General features: G+C 48.1%; 1 protein-coding gene across 1 annotated transcript in view; it reads left to right on the forward strand.

Moving 5' to 3' along the window:
* The window catches only part of EIF5B (eukaryotic translation initiation factor 5B), an 87,053-nt gene that overhangs the window by 45,079 nt on the left and 22,231 nt on the right, over positions 1-19,743 (forward strand). The window contains exons 10-16 of the mRNA XM_056555962.1: positions 12,776-13,077; positions 15,557-15,664; positions 17,621-17,731; positions 17,856-17,923; positions 18,311-18,452; positions 18,571-18,702; positions 19,479-19,661. Coding sequence (XP_056411937.1) covers positions 12,776-13,077; positions 15,557-15,664; positions 17,621-17,731; positions 17,856-17,923; positions 18,311-18,452; positions 18,571-18,702; positions 19,479-19,661 — 1,046 coding nt within the window. The remainder of the gene's footprint in view (positions 1-12,775; positions 13,078-15,556; positions 15,665-17,620; positions 17,732-17,855; positions 17,924-18,310; positions 18,453-18,570; positions 18,703-19,478; positions 19,662-19,743) is intronic.

Here is a 19,743-nt window from a genome sequence, read left to right on the forward strand (position 1 = left end):
TGGGAAGCCGTGTACAGTATTTGTCTTCTCTCCCCTGCTCTGCAGACGTGCGGGGGGAGATGAGGGGGCGTGGCTTCTTGCTCCCCGTGCAGATCTGCGTCCTCTGCCTTCACTCCCCACAGCTGTAGCTTCGGAGAGCTGAGGGGAGGAGGCACGTCTGCATGGGGAGATGAATGCGGCGCTCACAGGGGAGTATGGAGCGGGCTCGGGATTCCTGCCCGCTCCATACTCTGCAGCCCCCGGCTGTTCTCAGTAGCCGGGGGCCGCCGCTAATAGCCAGCATGCGGCGATCGCCGCGGCTGGCTATTAACCCTTTAGATCGCCGCTGTCAAAGCTGACAGCAGCGTCTAAAGGGAGATGTGAATGCTCCCTGGTGGGCTAGTGGGGTGGATCGCACCCCCCACCCCCACCCCGCAGCGCGATCGCAGGGGGGCGATTCACTATGGAGGTAGCCGGAGGACTTACCTCTGCTTCCTCCTGTCCCGGCTCTGTCATTGATAGATCCTGGCTGGACCAGGCTCTAGCAATGGATCACAGAGCACACAGATTAATAGGGTTCAATAGAACTCTATTCATCTGTCTGAGGAATCTAATAATTCCTCTTAGAAGTGTAATGAAGTGTAAAAATAAAAATAAAAAAAAATAAAAAGTTTTAATAAAAGTTTGAAAGACACACATTAACCTAGTGGTGTTCAAACTGTGCCCCTCCAGATGTTACAAAACTACAATTCCCAGCATGCCTGGACAGCCGTTGGCTGTCTGGGCATGCTGGGAGTTGCAGTTTTGCAACATCTGGAGGGCCACAGTTTGAAGACCGCTGCATTAACCCCTTCCATGTTAAAAGTTCAAATCACCCCCTTTTCCTATATAAAAACATGCAAACATAATAAAAATAAACATATTTGGTATCGCTTCGTGCGTAATTGTACAACCTATGAAAATATAACATTATGTATCCCGTACGGTAAATGTAAAAAAATACCAAACCACAGATTTGCAATTTTTATAATATCCCAGAAAAAAAAGTTAAAAAGCGATTAAAAAGTCAGATCAACACCAAAATGGTACCGATACAAAAAACTGATTATGGCGCAAAAAATTAGCCCTCATACAGCCTGGTATGCGGAAAAAAAATAAAGCTACAGGGGTTAAAAAATGGCAATAATTTTTTTTTGAAAAAGTCCAGAATTAGTAAAACGTGATGTAAACGATACAAATCTGGTATTGCTGTAATGAGGCGCCTAAAGTATAAAACTAACATGTTACCTCAACCACAAGGTAAATGGCGCAGAAAAGAAAAACACCAAATCTGCTAAATTATCTTTTACTATTTCAATTTCACTTCCCTTAATATATATATATTTTTGGATCAGAGAATGTTATTGAAAAATTAAAAGGTATCATTATAGTAGGTAGTTATGGCTATTATAGGGCGAGGAGGAAAAAATTAGAGCGCAAAAGCGAAAATTGGCCGGGACAAGTGGATCGTCATGAAGGACAAGTAGATTTTGCTCCATTTTAGTCCCGTGGACAAGTAGTTTTTTATAAAATTTCCACACCCCTGGTGTGTGCGTGTGTTTATGTGCAGTGCCTTATATGCGGCTGTCAGCCGCGGCGCTGGTACGGGCCGGGCTCTCTCAGCGCCGGCTTACTCTCTCTCTCCTCCGCCAACGCCTTATATGCGGCTGACAGCTGTGGCGTTGGTTTGGGCCGGACACTCTCAGAGCCGGCTCATCTTCACTTCTCATGCAGCGCCTTATATGCGGCTTACAGCCGCGGCGCTGGTATGGGCCGGGCGCTCTCAGTGCCGGCTTCCTTTCACTTTCTCCTGCAGTCTCTGCCGGCGTACAGGCCGCCCGCTCTGTTCCCCCGAGCGCATATGCGGCTGACATGTGCGCTCGGGACAAGGAGCGGGCGCCATTACTGATTTCTTCTCGACAGTTCATAGCTCCGCCCACAGCATGGTCGGAGCTCTTCAGAGGCGCGAAGTAGCCTCCAATCAGCGCTGTGGGCGCGAATTTCAGTTAGGAGGGGCCTATTAGTTAGTGTCTCTGCTTCAGGCACGCCCGTCTTTCCCTATTGGCTGACACTCTAGCTGCACGGAGCCGAGTTCTCCTCTCTGCAGCTGCCTAGGGTCACAGACTAGGGTGAGAAAATCCCTGTCTTTTTTTTTTTTTCTCTTTGTCAGTACCCAGAGCTGTTCCTCCCTCTAAACAGTATACGGGAACGTCAGGGACTTATTTTGCCTGTAGGCACTGTAATACCAAGATGCCTGGCTCTGCTGAGCCCACTTGCCCTGCCTGCTCCACTGCTCTCCCAGACCCCATAGTACCCCCTGGTGCCCTTTTGGTTCCGGTGGATTCAGACGCCTGGGTTTCTTTCCTGACCCGGTGTATGGCTGACTTGACCCAAGTCTCCCGTTCGATACCTGAGGCCTCCTGGGAAGTGGTGTCTGCCTTGAAGGGGTCTACCCTGCATAGGACCTCTGAGAGGGCCCGCTCCTCGTCTCCACATACTTCACGCTCTCACAAGCGTACTAGGGGTGCCTTGTCTGACTCTTCCATTGGGTCTTCAGATAGACGTGGGCGTTCCCCTCGTGGGTCCCGCCCCCACCCCCCTGTCTTCTTGGCACAAATGTCGCTCCTCCAGAGGACGTTCTCGGAGTCGCGGCTCTGCCACGCCAGAGCCGCGTACCCGGTCAGGGTCGCCCCCCCCTCCAGGACTGCTTCTACTCGTTTACATTCTCCTGGTGAACTGGCGGACGATGCTTCCGAGCCGGCATCTGACTCAGAGGACCGCTCGGATTCAGTTGAAACGGTGTACTCATTGGTGACAGCCATAAGAGACACCTTTCACTTAGAGGACTCAGGATCTTCGGATGTCACTCCAGGAGTATCCTTTCATCGTACTAAGCCAGCACCTCAAAGGTTCAGCTCTCACGCTGACTTTGACGACATTCTGAAATCTGCATGGAAACATCCAGACAAGAGGTTGCCGGGAATCAAGACGATTCAAGAACGTTATCAATTTGACAAGGCCTTTGTCACCTAGGTGGTTTTCCCTCCCTCTGTGGATCCACCAATCTCCCGGATCTCTAAGGCGACTACACTGCCACTGGCAGATGCTGCTGCCTTCAAGGATTCCACGGACAAGAAGGTAGAATCCTTAGCGAAGTTTGCCTCTGAAGCAGCTGGCTCTTCTCTTCTTCCAATCTTCGCCTTGACATGGGCATGGCCCTGTCGGAGTGGTGCCAAGAGCTCCATCAGGATATCTTAGCGGGATCCCCCCCAGAGGATCTATCTGTCCTGGCTCTCCAATGCTCTAAATCTGGGGACTTCCTGTGCGCAGCTTTCAGGCAGTTAGCCCGTTGTCCTGCCTTTGCCTTGTGTCACCTAGCGGCTCTCCGCCGCTCTATGTGGCTTAAAGCTTGGAATGCGGATGCTGCTTCCAAAAGGTCTTTCACTGTGCTTCCTTTTTCGGGTGGCCGTCCTTTTGGCAAGCGCCTTGATGTGATTATCTCTGAGGCGACGGGTGGTAAGAGTTCCTTGTTGCCTCAAAATAAGGCTTGCCCTACTTCCCAAAGGAAGTCCTCTTCCCTTTCGGATCTTTGGCTCCAGCAAAGGGTCCGGGACAGGAGGGCTCCCTCTTTCCGGGTGCGCCCGTCTTGGGAGTCTGACTCCAACCGGTACGACCGTTTTGCGCCCAAATCAGGCAACAGCAAACCCACTTTGGCATGAAGTGGGCCCCCACCCGTGGCTTTTTTCTCGGGTGGGAGGTCGTCTCTTACTTTTTCGAGACATCTGGACCTTGGGTCAGGGATGTGGTGTCCAACGGTAACCGAATCGAATTCGCCTCCCTTCCGCGGGATCGCTTTTTTCGAGAGGCGCTCCAGTCTCTGCTTCCTCCAGGGGAACGGTTCCGGGGTTTCTATTCCAATATTTTTGTGGTTCCCAAGAAGGACTGTTCTGTGCGACCAATCCTAGACCTCAAGCGTCTCAACCATCATCTTGTCTCTGTCCCTCTCTGTCCCTCGATAGTCAGATTGTTCTCCCTTGCTGGGTCTGTCAGTCTCTGCTCTGGTGGTTCCGCCTCTCCCTTCTTCTCTGGCAGGGCGGTCATTTCTTCCCCTTCACTGGCAGGTAGTTACAACGGATGCCAGCCTGTTGGGCTGGGGCGGCGTGTCAGGGATTGGATGGTTCAGGGACTCTGGTCTCCCCGAGAGACCCTTCTTCTGATGAACATATTGGAATTAGGGGCGATTCTTCTTTGTCTTCTTCATTGGGAGTCCCGGCTTCAGTCCCGTCCTGTCCGCGTCCAGTCGGACAACGCCACGGCCGTGGCGTGCATAAATCGACAAGGCGCCACTCGCTGCTCAGCAGCCATGGCCGAGGTGACCAGGATTCTCCTCTGGGCGGAAAGCAAGTCCCTGGACCCTCAGGCTCTGCCACGGCGCCCTAGTGTTTCCTTTGGTGGGGTTGCCCTACCCTATCTGTTCCCTCCCCTTCCGCTCCTTCCCAGGGCTCTGAGGAAGCTCAAAGCAGAGGGCGTCCCGCCATTCTGGTAGCTCCAGATTGGCCCCAAAGGTCGTGGTACGCCGACGTAGTCAGGCTCCTGGACGACGCTCCACTGCGCCTTCCGCTCCGTCCAGACCTGCTCTCTCGGGGTCCTCCTTGCCACCCCAATTTACAGTCGCTGCATTTGACGGTGTGGCGGTTGAGACCGTGGTCTTAAGGGCCCACGGGTTCTCTTCCCAAGTCATTCTCACCATGCTCAGGGCTCGTAAGCCCTCCTCCACAAGAATTTACCACCGTACTTGGCGGTCTTATTTTCGTTGGTGTGAAGCTCAGGACTTATCCCCTGTAACCTTCTCGGTTCCCCGTCTTCTCTCCTTTTTGCAGTCGGGTTTGGAACTGGGGTTGTCTCTCAGTTCCCTTAAAGGTCAGGTTTCGGCCCTTGCTATTCTTTTCCAGCGGCCTCTGGCTTCTAATTCTCATGTCCGGACCTTCCTTCAAGGAGTGGCGCATGCTGTTCCTCCTTATCGGTCACCCTCTCCCCCTTGGGACTTGAATCTGGTTCTGAGTGCCCTCCAGGGTGAACCCCTTGAGCCCCTTAGAGAGGTGTCTCTCCGCCTCCTTTCTTGGAAAGGGGCGTTTCTTGTTGCTATCACCTCCATCCGGAGGGTGTCTCCTGCCATTCTCCATTTCTGGTGATCCACCAGGACAAGGTTGTTTTTTGGCCAAATCCTTCCTTTTTGCCTAAGGTGGTTTCGGCCTTTCATCTCAATGAGGACATTGTCCTCCCGTCTTTTTGTCCTTCTCATCCTAAGGAGCGCTTACTACACAAGCTGGATGTAGTTCGGGCTGTTCGGTCTTATCTCTCCCTCACTTCTTCATTTCGTCAGTGTGATTCCTTTTTCGTCCTTACGGAAGCTCGTCGTAGGGGACAGTCAGCTTCCAAGGCCACCATTTCTCGGTGGATTCGGTCCGCCATTTCGGTAGACTATCGCTGTAAGGGGAAGATTCCTCCTTTCAGGGTTGTGGCTCATTCTACCCGTTCTTTTGGGGCATCCTGGGCTCTCCAGAATAGAGGCTTGGCCTCGCAGATTTGCAAGGCGGCTACCCGGTCGTCTTGGCACACTTTCTCGAGGTTCTACCGAGTTCATACCTTTGCATCGGCTGATGCTAATCTGGGCCGTAAAGTGTTGCAGGCGGCAGTGGAACTGCCGTCTGCCTGACTGCTTATCTGCCCACCCAAGGGACTGCTTTGGTACGTCCGACGGTCTGTGTCCCCCATTGGAGCCGATAGAGAAAAGGAGATTTTTGTTTACTTACCGTAAAATCTTTCTCTAAGGATCCATTGGGGGACACAGCTCCCGCCCTTTTTGGGATTTTCCTTTGGTTCTCTGTCCGAGGGTGTGTTCAGTTATGTTTTTTCTTCTTGTTCTCGAACAGTTTTGGGTTTTTCTTTGACCTGTTGGTCTCCTCCTATTTCTCTGGAACTTAAACTGATTGGCTCAGAGCCTGAAGGCGGGTATAGCCTGCTTGGAGTAGCCGACTTTTTTCATTACCATAGTGTCACACCTCCTAGAGACAGCAGCATACACCCACGGTCTGTGTCCCCCAATGGATCCTTCGAGAAAGAGATTTTACAGTAAGTGAACAAAAATCTCCTTTCCTCAACCCATGGACGTCTGGATATGGAGTCACACTCAAATTCAGAGTGGAAAACCACACTACAGGCTGATTCATTTTTGATGTAATGTCCTTAAAGGAAAACCATCAGCTTGTCAACCCCCCCGCACTAACCAGCGGTACTGGCTGGTAGTGCGGGGGATGCTGATCATTTTGATGCTTACCATGCCCGGATCCGCCCCGCCAAAATCTTCGATTTTCTGTACGTGCTAATTAGGTACTAACTGGCACAGGCCGGGGTTACTGGCACTCGCCGCCCAGCTCATCAATATTCCTGGAATATTGATGAGCTGGCCGGCCTTCCGAACGAGCGGTGCTGACGTCAGAGTGCCAGTAACCCCGCCTATGCCAGTTAGCACCTAATTAGCATATACAGAAAATCGAAGATTTCGGCCGAATGGCTGGGCGGATTCTGGCATGGTAGGCATCAAACTGATCAGCGTCCCCAGCACTACCAGCTAGTACTGCTGGTTAGTGCTGGGGGAGCAAGCTGACAGTTTTTCTTTAAAACAAGTCAAAATTAGGCTCAGTAGTGTGTATGACCTCCCTACAATGCCTGGGCATGCTCCTGATGAGATGGCGGATGGTCTCCTGAGGGATGTCCTCCTAGATCTGGACTAAAGCATCTGCCAACTCCTGGACAGTCTGTGGTGCAACGTGACGTTGGTGGATGGAGCGAGACATGATGTCCCAGATGTGCTCAGTCGGATTCAGGTCTGGGGAACGGGTGGGCCAGTCCATAGCATCAATGCCTTCCTCTTGCAGGAACTGCTGACACACTCCAGCCACATGAGGTCCAGCATTGTCTTGCATTAGGAGGAACCCAGGGCCAACCGTATGTCAATTATGGCAGAACAGCAAGAGAGGTGGAGGCAGGAGGCAAGCTGATGATGCTTGGGGAACTTATGCAGCTTAGCTATGCTCATTTGACTCTAGGGGCAAAAAAAAAAACACATTATTTTATGAATAGTCATGTCAGCCCATGTCGACAGCTTATATCATGCTTATCCCTTTTTAAAATGCCAAGTTCTCTGCAGCTTAGAGGGCAACTGTCATGCTTTGTGAGCTATATAACCGAACAGTCTGTGAACTGGGTTTACTATAGCAAATAACCATTATTTTTGCCTCCTTTTTATAGCTGGTTTTATGATCGGTAAAAAACACCTTTTTCTCGGTCGGAAAACATTGGGGGACACAGACCGTGGGTATATGCTCTTGCCGCTAGAAGACTCTGACACTAGGTAAACAAAAAAAGTTCGACTCCTCCCGGAAGGCTGTTCCCGGCCTACTGACCCTGAGCTCATCAGTTTAAGCTTAGGATTTCTCCAGACCTGGTCTTCTCTTTCTCTTATTTTATAGTTAGGGACTGTTTAGTTTCTTTCATTCATTTCATTTTTTCACAGTTTTTAGGTGGGGGTTCAGGAGCATGGCGCTACCTTTTCCCCCATATGCGGCTACAGGGAACGGGACATAATTTACAAATGCACCGTTAACCCCTTCCCGCCAACGGCCAGCATCTGGGTTAGTACCGTTGGATCCAGGTCTGCCTATTTTCCCTGCTCGTCCTGGTCTGTAGCAGCATGACGTGATGCAGGCATCCATAAGTCTGGCTGAAGATATCTTCAAGTGGAAGACATCTTCAGGTGAGTATGGTGCTAGGTGAGTATGTTGGTTCCCCTTATTACCATTACATGGTGTGTCTATTACAGGGGCCAGGGGCACTCCTTTTTATTGTTCCTAGTGGGCTTGCAACATTTGGAAACCCCTGGAATTTGTGCAACCACCTCCCCACCCCCTCCCCCCGACAGTGTTTGATCCCCCCCCCCCCCCCCCCCCCCCCGCCCAAGGGAGCATACTATTGGGGCGGTTCTGGGGCGCCGGGACAGGGGGAATGAGCACTTCGGCACGGTCTCGGGGCGCAGGGACAGCGTTTCCCTCTCCCTCCCCGACTCTGCCGGCTCGTGTGTTTTTACTTTCACTTTGAGCCGTGCGCAGCGGCTCTCACAGCCGGCGTCCCTCCCTCCCTGCATGCGGTCCCGTTCGACCGCTGCAGGGATCGCGCGGCTGTTTCTCTCCTTTGTTCAGCCACTTTGGAATCCGCTCACTGCTCAGCATTTGCCTCGGCCAACTTGGTTGCGATTCGTCGCGCCATGTGATTGAAAGCGTGGGACGCCGACGCTGCGTAGAAGAGGTCTCTGACAGAACTTCCCTTCTCGGGTTCCCGCCTCTTCGGGAAACGTTTGGATGAAATTATTTCTGAAGTTACGGGAGGTAAGAGTTCTCTGCTTCCACAGAACAGGTCTCGGAGCCCCACCGGAAGTCGACTTCTTTTCAGTCAATGGCTCCGGGTTGTCCCTTCAAGCAGGTGCAGCCTCCTCCTCGTAGAGCACCCTCTTCCAGGGCATGTCCATCATGGAAGTCGGGCAACCGATCTGAAGGTTTCCCTGCCAAATCGGGTACCCGTAAGCCTGCCTCTTCCTGAAGGGGCGCCCCCACCCACGTCGGGTGGGAGGGCGGCTGTCTCTTTTTCAGGACATATGGCTGTCTCAAGTCCAGAATGCCTGGGTGCGAGATGTTCTTTCAGGAGGCTACCGCATAGAATTCTCTTCTCTCCCAAGACACAGTTTCTTTCAATCCCGCCCTCCTCAGTCCCCTTCCTTGGCGGCGGCTTTTCAGACTGCTTTGCGTTCCACCGGGTGAACGCGGATCAGGGTTCTATTCAAATCTGTTCGTCGTTCCCAAAAAAGAGGGCTCGGTTCGTCCCATTCTGGACCTAAAGTTGCTCAATCGCCATCTGCGCCTCCGTCATTTTCGGATGGAGTCCCTCTGGTCTGTGGTGGCCTCCATGGACCAGGGCGAGTTTCTTTCTTCAGTGGATATCCGATCTCCATATTCCGATTTTCCCAGCGCATCAGCGTTTCCTTCGTTTCGTGGTGCCGGAGGGTCATTTTCAGTTTGTGGCTCTCCCGTTTGTCTAGCCGCGGCTCCCAGGGTCTTTACCAAGGTCATGGTGGCGGTCATTGCCATCCTTTGCTGCCGGGGGATCTCCATCCTCCCCTACCTGGACGACCTTCTAATCAAGGCTCCCTCTCGGTCCGAGAATTTGGAGAGTCTGCAGATCACACTTCACACTCTGTCCTCTTTCGTCTGGGTCATCAACTGGGAGAAGTCCCATCTGCTCCCCTCCCAGTCCCTAATTTTTCTGGGGCTCCTTTTTGACACTGCAGTAGCCCGGGTCCGTCTTCCCCTGGACAAAAGGCGCTCTCTGCGGGTGGGGGTCCGTCGCCTGCGACGCCTCGTCCTGGTTCCGATTCGCTTCTGCATGGAAGTCCTGGGCCGTATGGTGGCTGCCATGGAAACAGTCCCCTTCGCCCAATTTCATTACCGTTCCCTCCAACTAGCCATTCTGGGCAGGTGGGACAAGTCCCCTTTGTCCCTGGATCGCAGGATTCTCCTGCCCCTGGCAGTACATCAGTCCCTTCTTTGGTGGCTCCACTCTCCCCTTCTTCTGGGGAAGTCTTTTCTTCCCCTTCAGTGGCAGATCGTCACCACCGATGCGAGCCTCATGGGTTGGGGAGGGGTTTTTCGGGACATGACGGGCCAGGGTCACTGGTCCCCCGGGGAAGCCCGTCTCCCCATCAATATTCTGGAGCTTCGGGCGATCTTCCTTTGCCTCCTCCATTGGGAAGGTCTCCTTCAGGGTCGACCGGTCGGGGTTCAGTCGGACAATGCGACGGCCGTTGCATATATCAATCGCCAAGGCGGCACCCGGAGTCGCTCGGCAATGGAGGAGGTCTCCAAGATTCTCCTCTGGGCTGAAGCTCGGGTCCCTGCTCTGTCGGCGATCCACATCCCGGGCGTGGACAATTGGGAAGCGGACTTTCTCAGCCGCTCCTCAGCGGATCCGGGGGAGTGGTCTCTCCACCCGGAGGTGTTTTCACAGATTTGCGATCGTTGGGGGACCCCGGATGTGGATCTCTTCGCATCTCGCCTTAACAGGAAGGTTCCCCTCTTTGTAGCAAAATTGGGGGATCCCCTGGCCCTGGCGACAGATGATCTGGTCATCCCTTGGGCTTCCTTCTGACTCCCTTATCTGTTTCCGCCTCTTCCCCTCCTGCCCAGGGTTCTGAGGAAACTCAAGGTGGAGGGAGTCTCTGCCATTCTGGTGGCCCCAGACTGGCCCAGACGCGGTCCGTCTGGCCGACGACGTGCCGCTGCGCCTACCACTTCGTTCCGATCTTCTCTTTCAAGGTCCCCTTTGCCACCCCAATTTAGTGTCGCTGCATTTGACGGCATGGCGGTTGAAACCGCTGTATTGAAGGCCCACGGGTTTTCTGAGGGGGTTATTCGTACCATGCTTCGGGCACGCAAACCTTCCTCGGCCAGGATTTACCACCGCACCTGGAAAGCTTATTTTTTCAGTGGTGCGAGGAGCAAGACTTTTCTCCGGTCCTTTTTTCCCTTCCATGCCTTATTGCCTTTCTTCAGGCAGGGCTGGATCAACGTTTGACCCTAAGTTCTCTTAATGGTCAGGTGTCTGCTCTCTCTATCCTTTTCCAACGCCAGTTGGCCTCGAATTCCCATGTCCACACCTTTTTACAGGGTGTGGCCCGCATGGCTCCTTCTTTTCGGTCTCCCACACCTCCATGGGATCTCAATCTGGTGCTTGGAGCCTTGAGAGGGAGGCTCCTTTCGAGCTCCTTAGGGATGCCTCCCTTTGTATTCTCTCGTGGAAGGTCGCTTTTTTCATTGCCATCACTGTCCGGAGGGTCTCGGAACTGGCGTAACTTTCCTGCCGTTCCCCCCCCCTTTTTGGTGCTTCATCAGGATGAGGTAGTTTTCCGCCCACCTCCCTCCTTCCTGCCCAAGGTAGTTACCTCTTTTCATATCAACGAGGAGCTCATTCTTCCTTCCTTTTGTCCTTCTCCTGCCAATGCCAAGGAGCGTTCTCTTCACACCCTTGACGTGGTCCGGGCAGTCCGGATTTATCTGTCGGTCACCTCCTCTTTTCGCCAGGGGGACTCCTTTTTCGTGATTCCTGAGGGTAGTCGTAAGGGTCTTCCTGCTTCCAAAGCGACCATTGCCCGGTGGATTCGCTCGGCCATTTCGGAATCGTACCGCCGCAAGGCCAAGGTGCCACCCTTTCGGTTGACGGCGCGTTCTGTTGGGGCTTCTTGGGCTCTCCGTAATAGGGCTTCGGCCCTGCATGTCTGTAAGGCGGCCACCTGGTCGTCCTTGCATACATTTGCAAAGTTCTATCAAGTACATACTTTTGCGTCGGCTGATGCTAGTTTGGGCCGCAAGGGGTTGCAGGCGGCAGTAGCATCCTCCTCTGCTTGATTTTGGGTTGAATATTTTTCTTCCCACCCCGGGGACTGCTTTGGTACGTCCCACAGTTTATGCTTGCCATAAAATCTTGGAGGATCCATTGGGGGACACAGCACCCACCCACAGTTTGGGTAGAGTTTTTCGTTTGTTCTGTCCGAGAGGTGATTTGTTTTTTTTTCTTTTGTCTGCTTCTCTCGGACTTTTGCTGTTTTTTTTTTTGTTTTTTTTTATTTATTTTTTGTCGGTTGCCTCCTATTGCTTTGAGACTAAACTGATGAGCTCAGGGACAGTAGGCGGGGCATAGCCTGCCGGGAGGAGCCGAACTTTATTTTTTGCCTAGTGTCAGCGCAGCGTCAGAGCATATACCCATGGTTTGTGTCCCCCAATGGATCCTCCGAGAAAGAGATTTTACGGTAAGCATAAAAAATTTACTTTTTGTACAGCCACCGACAGTCGGTTAGGCATGGCAAGGGGTTTGCTATGACCTGTGGATGCCACACCTATCTACTTTCATTCAGTGCTGGGTCAGAAGTGTGAGTGACTCACAAATACCAGCGCATACGCCCTGTAGCGCTCCTACATGCCGTTAGCGGGTTCCCTAACTGACCGCTCACTCCCAAACCCAAAGCGTTCCTGCTCCCAATGCCTCTGAAATGCTAGAGGCAGAGTTCTCTACCTTTAGTGACCAGAGCATACAGCACGTCTGCTCTGTGGGGGCAGATATGTAATTATGTCACAGATGTCTCAGAACTAAAGGAAAGGAGAGAGCATTCAGAACACCATGGCCACGCTTATCCGACTGTTGGTGGCTGTACAAAAAAGCGCATTTTAGGATCATAAAACTAGCTATAAAGGAGGCAAAAGTAACGGTGTTTTGTCATAATAAACCCAGTTCACGGACTGTTTTTAGGTTTATAGAGCTCAGAAATCATGACAGTTGTGCATTGAATTGAAGATTTCACCTTTCTTGTAGTGGCAGAGGATGAAAATTAATTGCAAAACCACAACTTGGGCATGCTGCAGGATCTTAACTATGCTGCAGAATAATTGTGACAGAATGTACTTTTTGTTTTGTGTTGTTTCTTGTGTTTTTTATTTTTTACTGTAAATTTGCTGCACAGTCCGAACTGAAAACCCACAACAGCTCTTTAGCAGCTGAGTCTAACCTTAGAAATGCAAATGCCCAAATACATTAACCAAAAAACATTTGAGCATCTTCTTTGTCCAAAGTAAAACTAGTTTTCTTTCCTTGACAGATCCAAAAACTGTTCACATAGAGGTTCAGGAGAAAAATGAAGAGGAGGATGAGGATGAAGACGAGGATGATGAGGACGAAGAGCATGATGCAGACAGTGAGGAAGAGGATGATGATGATGAAGGGGATAGCAGCGATGATGAAAAATCTGCAGATGAGAAGCCAAAGGAGCTTCATTCTACTGCATCCAAACCAGCTGAGAAGAAGCCTGTTGTAGAACAGAGCTCTGAGTCTGAGTCTGACTCTGATGATGATCGCACCAAAGAAGAACGGGTCTATGATAAGGCAAAGAGACGAATAGAGGTATTTATGATTGTCTTTATTTTGCTTATGTTTACATTGATTTGTTATACTGTTATGTACATTTATGTTTTGAATTAAGAGATCACTCTTTACCATCCATTTTTTAGGTTTAAAATCAGCACATAAAGACTATTATTATTAATATAAACCTATTGCTCTCATCTGGATCTATTGCTGTTTGCAATGCATTCAAAAAGTTTTCAGACCCCATAATGGCAGTGAAAACTGAATTTTAGAAATTTTTGAAAATGTATTAACCCCTTCCTGCTATTGGATGTATGCATACGTCCAATCTCTGGATACAATCCTGGAAAAAGACACATGCATATGTTCTATTGATTTACCTGTGTTCCAGGACGCAACATAGGAGATTGACGGCAGAACCCAGCCTTTAATCACAGCCACCGCAGCTGCCAAGACCAAGATCATGCTGGTCTCTGTAGCATTAACCCCATAGATGTCGTGCTCAGTACTGACCATGGCAATCTATAGGATGACATTGTGGTTCCTCCATCAGTGGCCCTGCGATGCGATCGCAGGGTGCCGATAGTTGCCATGGCAGCAGGAAGCCAGCTGATGGCCTCCTGTCTGCCAAGTACAAAACCCTGTGAGGTCCAGCCATTGACTGGATATCACAGGCTGAGTGTCATTGTAATACTGCCCGTTATGCTGTGCTGCAGTACAGATGTGCTGCAGCATTGTAAAATGGGTAAAAAGTATTAAAAGAAAAGTATTAAATCATCAAACCTAAAAAACCTATACATAATAGGTATTGCCATGTTTGTAATGACTTCTACAATAAAATGAGTGTTATTTATCCCACACGGGGAGCACCATAGTAATAAAACAAACAAAGCACAAAAATCTAAAATGTTGGTCCAAAATGTGAAATAAAATGTATCAAAAGGTAGCATATTTTTCAAAAATGTTACCAATAAAAAGTTCAGCTGCAAAGAAGAAAAGAAAAAAAAAATGCAGTTGGAGGAAAAATATTTAATAAATATTTTGAGTTTTTCACAACAAATGCATTTCAACAAAAATTTACCACTAATGTACATGTCGCAAAAGAACAATCTCAGAATCCCTTTGCTCATTAAAGGGAACCAATCATCAGATTTTACCCTATATAACGCTTGGCAAAGCGTTATATAGGGTAAAATCTTTATTTTCACCATTCCCGGGGGATGCTCCTGCCCCCAGGGATGGTGAAGATATGAAGTTATAAACTAGTCCCCGCCGCTGCAGTAAATAGTCACCTGGGCGGGGAGCTCTTCTCATCTACTCCCTTTCTTCGGCCGGGAGCGACGCCCCTTCCGCTTGATTGATGGGCAGCTTCATCGCTCTGCTCCGTCTGTTCAGTGAGCGGAACAATGACGCGGCCCATCAATCAAGCGGAGGGGGGCGTCACTGCCTGCCGAAGAAAGGGAGTACAGAAAAATGTCTGCTGCGCTGAAAGTTCTCAAGACCACTGTTGCTGTGGTAAAGGGCCTTGGTAGAGGAGGTTACTTAGAACCTGTCTGCAGATGGGAGAAACTTCCAGGTCAACTATCGCTGCAAAAGTCCACCAACCTGGACTTTATGGCAGAGGGGTCAGAAAGAAGCTACTTCTGGACTGTTCTTGAGTCCAGATTAAGGGTACTGTATATAGTAAAGTATAAGTCGACCCGAATATAAGCCAAGACACCTAATTTCACCCCGAAAACCCAGGAAAAGTTGACTCTACTATAAGTCTATGGTGGGAAATCCATCATCCCCCCCCCCCCCCCCCCCTGTCCTCATCCAGACCCCCGTCATTAACACTCCCATAATCATCAGCCTGTCATCATCCCCCCCCCCCCATCATCACCGGCTGTCATTCACTTCATCAGTGGTCTTCTTCAACCTGCGGACTTCCAGATGTTGCAAAACTACAACTCCCAGCATGCCCGGACAGCTATCGACTGTCCGGGCATGCTGGGAGTTGTAGTTTTGAAACATCTGGAGGTCCGCAGGTTGAAGACCACTGCGGCCTTCGTTATCATCCAGACCCCCCCTTTAGTTTTCTACTCACCTCCACTTGGTGGGAAGGAAGGGTGAGCTGGTCCAGGCCATCTATGCTGCAGGGGCCGTCTGGTGGGGAGGGTTAGTCGTTCTGGGCTGTCCATCTTCACCGGGAGGCCCTCTTCTCCGCTCCGGGCCGGCCCCGGACTAGTGACATTGCCTTGACGACGACTCACAGGGACGTTCGTGCGCAGAAGACATCCATGACGTCCCTGCGTGTCGTCGTCAGGGCAACGTCACTAGTCCAGGGCCGGCACGGAGTGGAGAAGAGGGCCTCCCGGTGAAGATGGACAGCCTTGAATTTTGTTGATTGTTGCACAAGGCAGCAACATGGCAAAATGTGCAAAAAAGGGACTGGGTCTGAAGACTTTCCAAATGTATGTGCAAGTTAAGGATAAGCTAGCACTGGGTTATCTAAGGCTGTTTTGTCTTCTTTTAGAAACGACGTTTGGACAACCAAAAAACCATAAACACTCAAGTTCTACGGGCGCCAGTTATTTGTGTTCTTGGGCATGTAGACACAGGAAAGACAAAAATTCTTGACAAGGTAAGTTCTTTATCTGGCACAGAAAGACATAGAGATTGGCACTGTCTATTAACTGTGATAGCTCCTGTTGGTCAATAGCAGAGTCCAGATAGCAGTGACTGATATTGCAGCTACAACACATGGCGAACTTATCTGTGTGCTCCAGCTTGTAGCCACAGTAGCAAACAATCCAACAGAAACAAAGAAGGGGGGCACTTACAGTTCAGTCTCGCTTCTGCGGTGAAAAATGTATTTATTATTCGGTGCAGTTACATTACAAAACGCAGGACGCCATAAAAGCTGTCTATTTCCCGCATCAATATAGACCAAACTACAGAGGGTTAGGCCGGTCTATTGTGCGCCTAATTTATCAAAAGGCGCACGGCTCTTGATAAATTCTGTGCTTAGACTTTGGGATCTATGCTTTAGACTGCATTTAAACCTGCTCTAGCATGGTCTGACATTTCGGCGTACTTTCAGCCGATGCAACTTGTCGCTGAAAAGTCGCTTTTGATAAATTCAGCACCAATGCATCTGTCTAAAATAGACTAGAATGCATCATGTTCTAAAGCAAAAGTCATACACGTTTAGACTGCGACTTTCTGTGCGACAAATTTAGATGGGGAAAAACCAGTCTAAATCCTTTGATAAATCTCCCCCATTGACTCTTATATCTTGTGCCAGAAGTTTTAGTGTGGCTGAGGGAAAAGTAGCCAGGATATTGGCATTCCTGTAATAACCTATGTACCTTCCCTTATGTACTGTATTGCAGCTAAGAATTAATGCATTCTGCAGGGGTGCAACACCACATTTTTAATGGAGCCAGGATTGTCATTGTGAGTCAGGTTTCAGAGTATAACAATCAGTCAGAAGTTTTAAAATATTGTTTCTGTAATATTTCCTTTTGCAAAGAGACTTAAAGCGTGGCCTCACTGTGCAGGTCTCCGCCCCCTCCCTCAGTATGCTGTCTGCTCACATCTCCCCTAGCATTAGCAAAACTACAACTCCCAGCTTGTCCTCACTGACAGTAGCGGGACACAAGCTGACAGTGGGAGGATTTTTCCTCTAGCTGTGAGCCCTGCGCGCACAGCTGTCAATCAAGGAGGTGTGTCCATGACTTAGGTGATGATGCATGGACACAGCAGGACTAGTATGACTAGTATGTGTGACTGGCTTTTTCAGTATGAAATACTGAAAATTTTCTAATGAAAGAAATTGCAAAACCTATTGGTTTACATGCTTTACAACATATCAAAAGTTTTTTTGTATCTGACAGTGCCCATTTAAAACCTAATGGAGGAGAATGCCATTTGGATCATAGAAACAGGTGTCAATAATGGATGTGCTGGAAACATGGTTTTCTTAAATCTCATTTCCTCTCTTGCTGTTGCTGAAAAAAGGTCCAAATGATAATCATTGTCTCCTGTGCTAATGGGTTTGATCAGCTGGATAATATATATATATATTTTTTTTTTTTTTAAATAAAGGCATATATTATTATTAAAATGAATTAAAATATGCATTACTCACATAATTGATCCCCTGCTGCCTTTTCCAAAATTCACTGTCCCTGCTGTTCACCAATTACTGGTATCATACTTTTTTACACAGAATTGATGGAAATAGCTAGTGTTTGGGTTGAGTGGGCATTTCCAGCTATTTTCGTTGGGTTTCGCTGAGACCAGATCATTGGCGATCTTGTGAGCATTGGAGCAGCAGGGGATTGGTGAGGAAAGTAGTGCTTATTTTGTTTAGTATTTTTTGTAATCTGCTAGACAACCCCTTTTAAATAGCAGTGACTGCCAGTCTTATTTCCTTTTATGGTGAGAGAGAGAGAGATGGTGAGGAAGTGGAATTGCAACTTGTACTGTACTTTATTTTAGTTTAGCCATTATTTTCCTGAAACGCCATTGGTAGTTCTCATTTAATCTATGTCCTATTATGTTCACATTAGTACAATTTGTTTTAACTTCATAGTTACGTCATACTCATGTGCAAGACAGTGAAGCTGGAGGTATCACTCAGCAAATTGGCGCAACCAATGTCCCATTGGATGCTATAAAAGAACAAACGAAAATGGTTAAAAATGTGAGTACTACTTTAAATCCTCTCCAAATTACAATGTTAACATTGGGCAAAACACGTCCATATTTGTTATTGAATAATATTCATTCTGTAATCAGTTGTTCTTTAAATTTCGTCTTTAATTCAGTTTGATAAAGAGAACATTAAGATTCCAGGAATGCTCATCATTGATACTCCTGGTCACGAATCTTTCAGGTAACTTCTTACCAACCTATTTAAACTTTTATTAAAATGTACTTTTACTCCAGCTATGATAAGATTCTTAAACGTAAGAGTGTTCAAATATCTAATGTTTACCCTGTATTACTTTCCTCCAAAATAATGAATAGCTACAATACCCATAGGGCTCTTTTTCTGGAATAAAGCAGACTTGTATTGAATCTTATGCAACCCCTTTATATACTTATTTTCTGTTTTGTCTTCTATGATGCTAGTGTACTTCCTTAGTTGAAAATATTTATGAAAACATGTCTGATGGATCTTCCAAATTAAGTGTTTGCCATGATTCAATTTCTTTGTGTCTTTAAGCCTTACTATTATAAGGTTAAAGTAGTCTTACTGTATTGTTTTCTACATATTAAGTAACCTGAGGAATCGTGGAAGCTCTTTATGTGACATTGCCATCCTGGTAGTAGATATCATGCATGGGTTGGAGCCACAGACCATTGAATCTTTAAATTTGTTGAAGACTAAGAAGTGTCCTTTTATTGTAGCTCTAAACAAGGTAAAGAACCCTTTTTCTTCTAAACCATTTTTTTCTGTTCTGTTATAAATTATGGCTCGGATTAGTGTTCAGGTCTATGAAAAATTTCACATCCTACTAATGCAGATGCTTTTTACAGGTTGATAGGCTGTATGACTGGAAGAAAAGTCCAGAAACTGATGTTGGCGCTACATTAAAGAAACAAAAGAAAAATACGAAGGATGAGTTTGAAGAGCGCACTAAGGCCATTATTGTGGAATTTGCACAACAGGTGAATAAGTTAATACAAAGAAAAAATACATTTTATGGATAACCAGGTTTTATCTCAAGTGCGTTATGTTTATTAACAAATGAATATGTAGTCACTTGTCAGTAAATCTATGACAAATGAATTAATATACTATCACCGACTTACTATTGATAAAAATAGATTCATCCCTGAAGGGCTTATCAGATTGGTAAAGGTGCCCATACATTTTCACTACTTGTCAGAAAACAGTTATCCCTCCCGATACTCCCAATTGTTCAGCATGGGGAAGGGTAAGCCACATCCAGACAGCTCTGGCTCCAGCTTAGCTCTACTGAACAGCTTCGACTGACTTTACTATAAGGTGTATGGGCACCTTTAGTGCTAATTTATTCTTTTTAGTGCACATGAAATATCTTCTACTCTGTGCCTGTTCCTGTGGACATAACTGAAGAATGTATATAGTGTAAACATTTGGGGGCAGATTTATCAAAACCTGTGCAGAGGAAAAGTTGTCCAGTTGCCCATAGCAACCAGTCAGATCGCTTCTTGTTTTTCTTAGAGTCCTTTTTTTTTTTTTTTTTTTTTTTAAATAAAAGAACTGATTGAATGCTATGGGCAACTTCGCCACTCTTTTGATAAATTTCCCCCTAGGTCTTAAGTATCAAATGGGTCAACACACTAGGTTCTACTGTGTTCCCAGAGAAAGTGACACATTGAACCAGTATATAAAGCTTGTAATGTTAAAAAAGTTGTAATGTTTAATAACCCTGAATTTAAATATAATTCTTGCCTTTAAGGGTCTGAATGCTGCTTTGTTTTATGAAAATAAAGATCCACGCACTTTTGTGTCTTTGGTCCCAACCTCTGCTCACAGTGGAGATGGCATGGGCAATTTAATCTCCCTCCTTGTTGATCTTACTCAGACCATGCTTAGTAAAAGGCTGGCCCACTCAGAAGAGCTGAGAGCTCAAGTAATGGAGGTAAGTGAATCGCCTACTTCTTGCCTTTTTCTTGAATAAGATCTTATTTCTGTCTATGCAGATTACATTTTTTTACTTCACT

Source organism: Hyla sarda, chromosome 2 (genome assembly GCF_029499605.1).
Source record: "Hyla sarda isolate aHylSar1 chromosome 2, aHylSar1.hap1, whole genome shotgun sequence".
Taxonomy (NCBI): Eukaryota; Metazoa; Chordata; class Amphibia; order Anura; family Hylidae; genus Hyla; species Hyla sarda.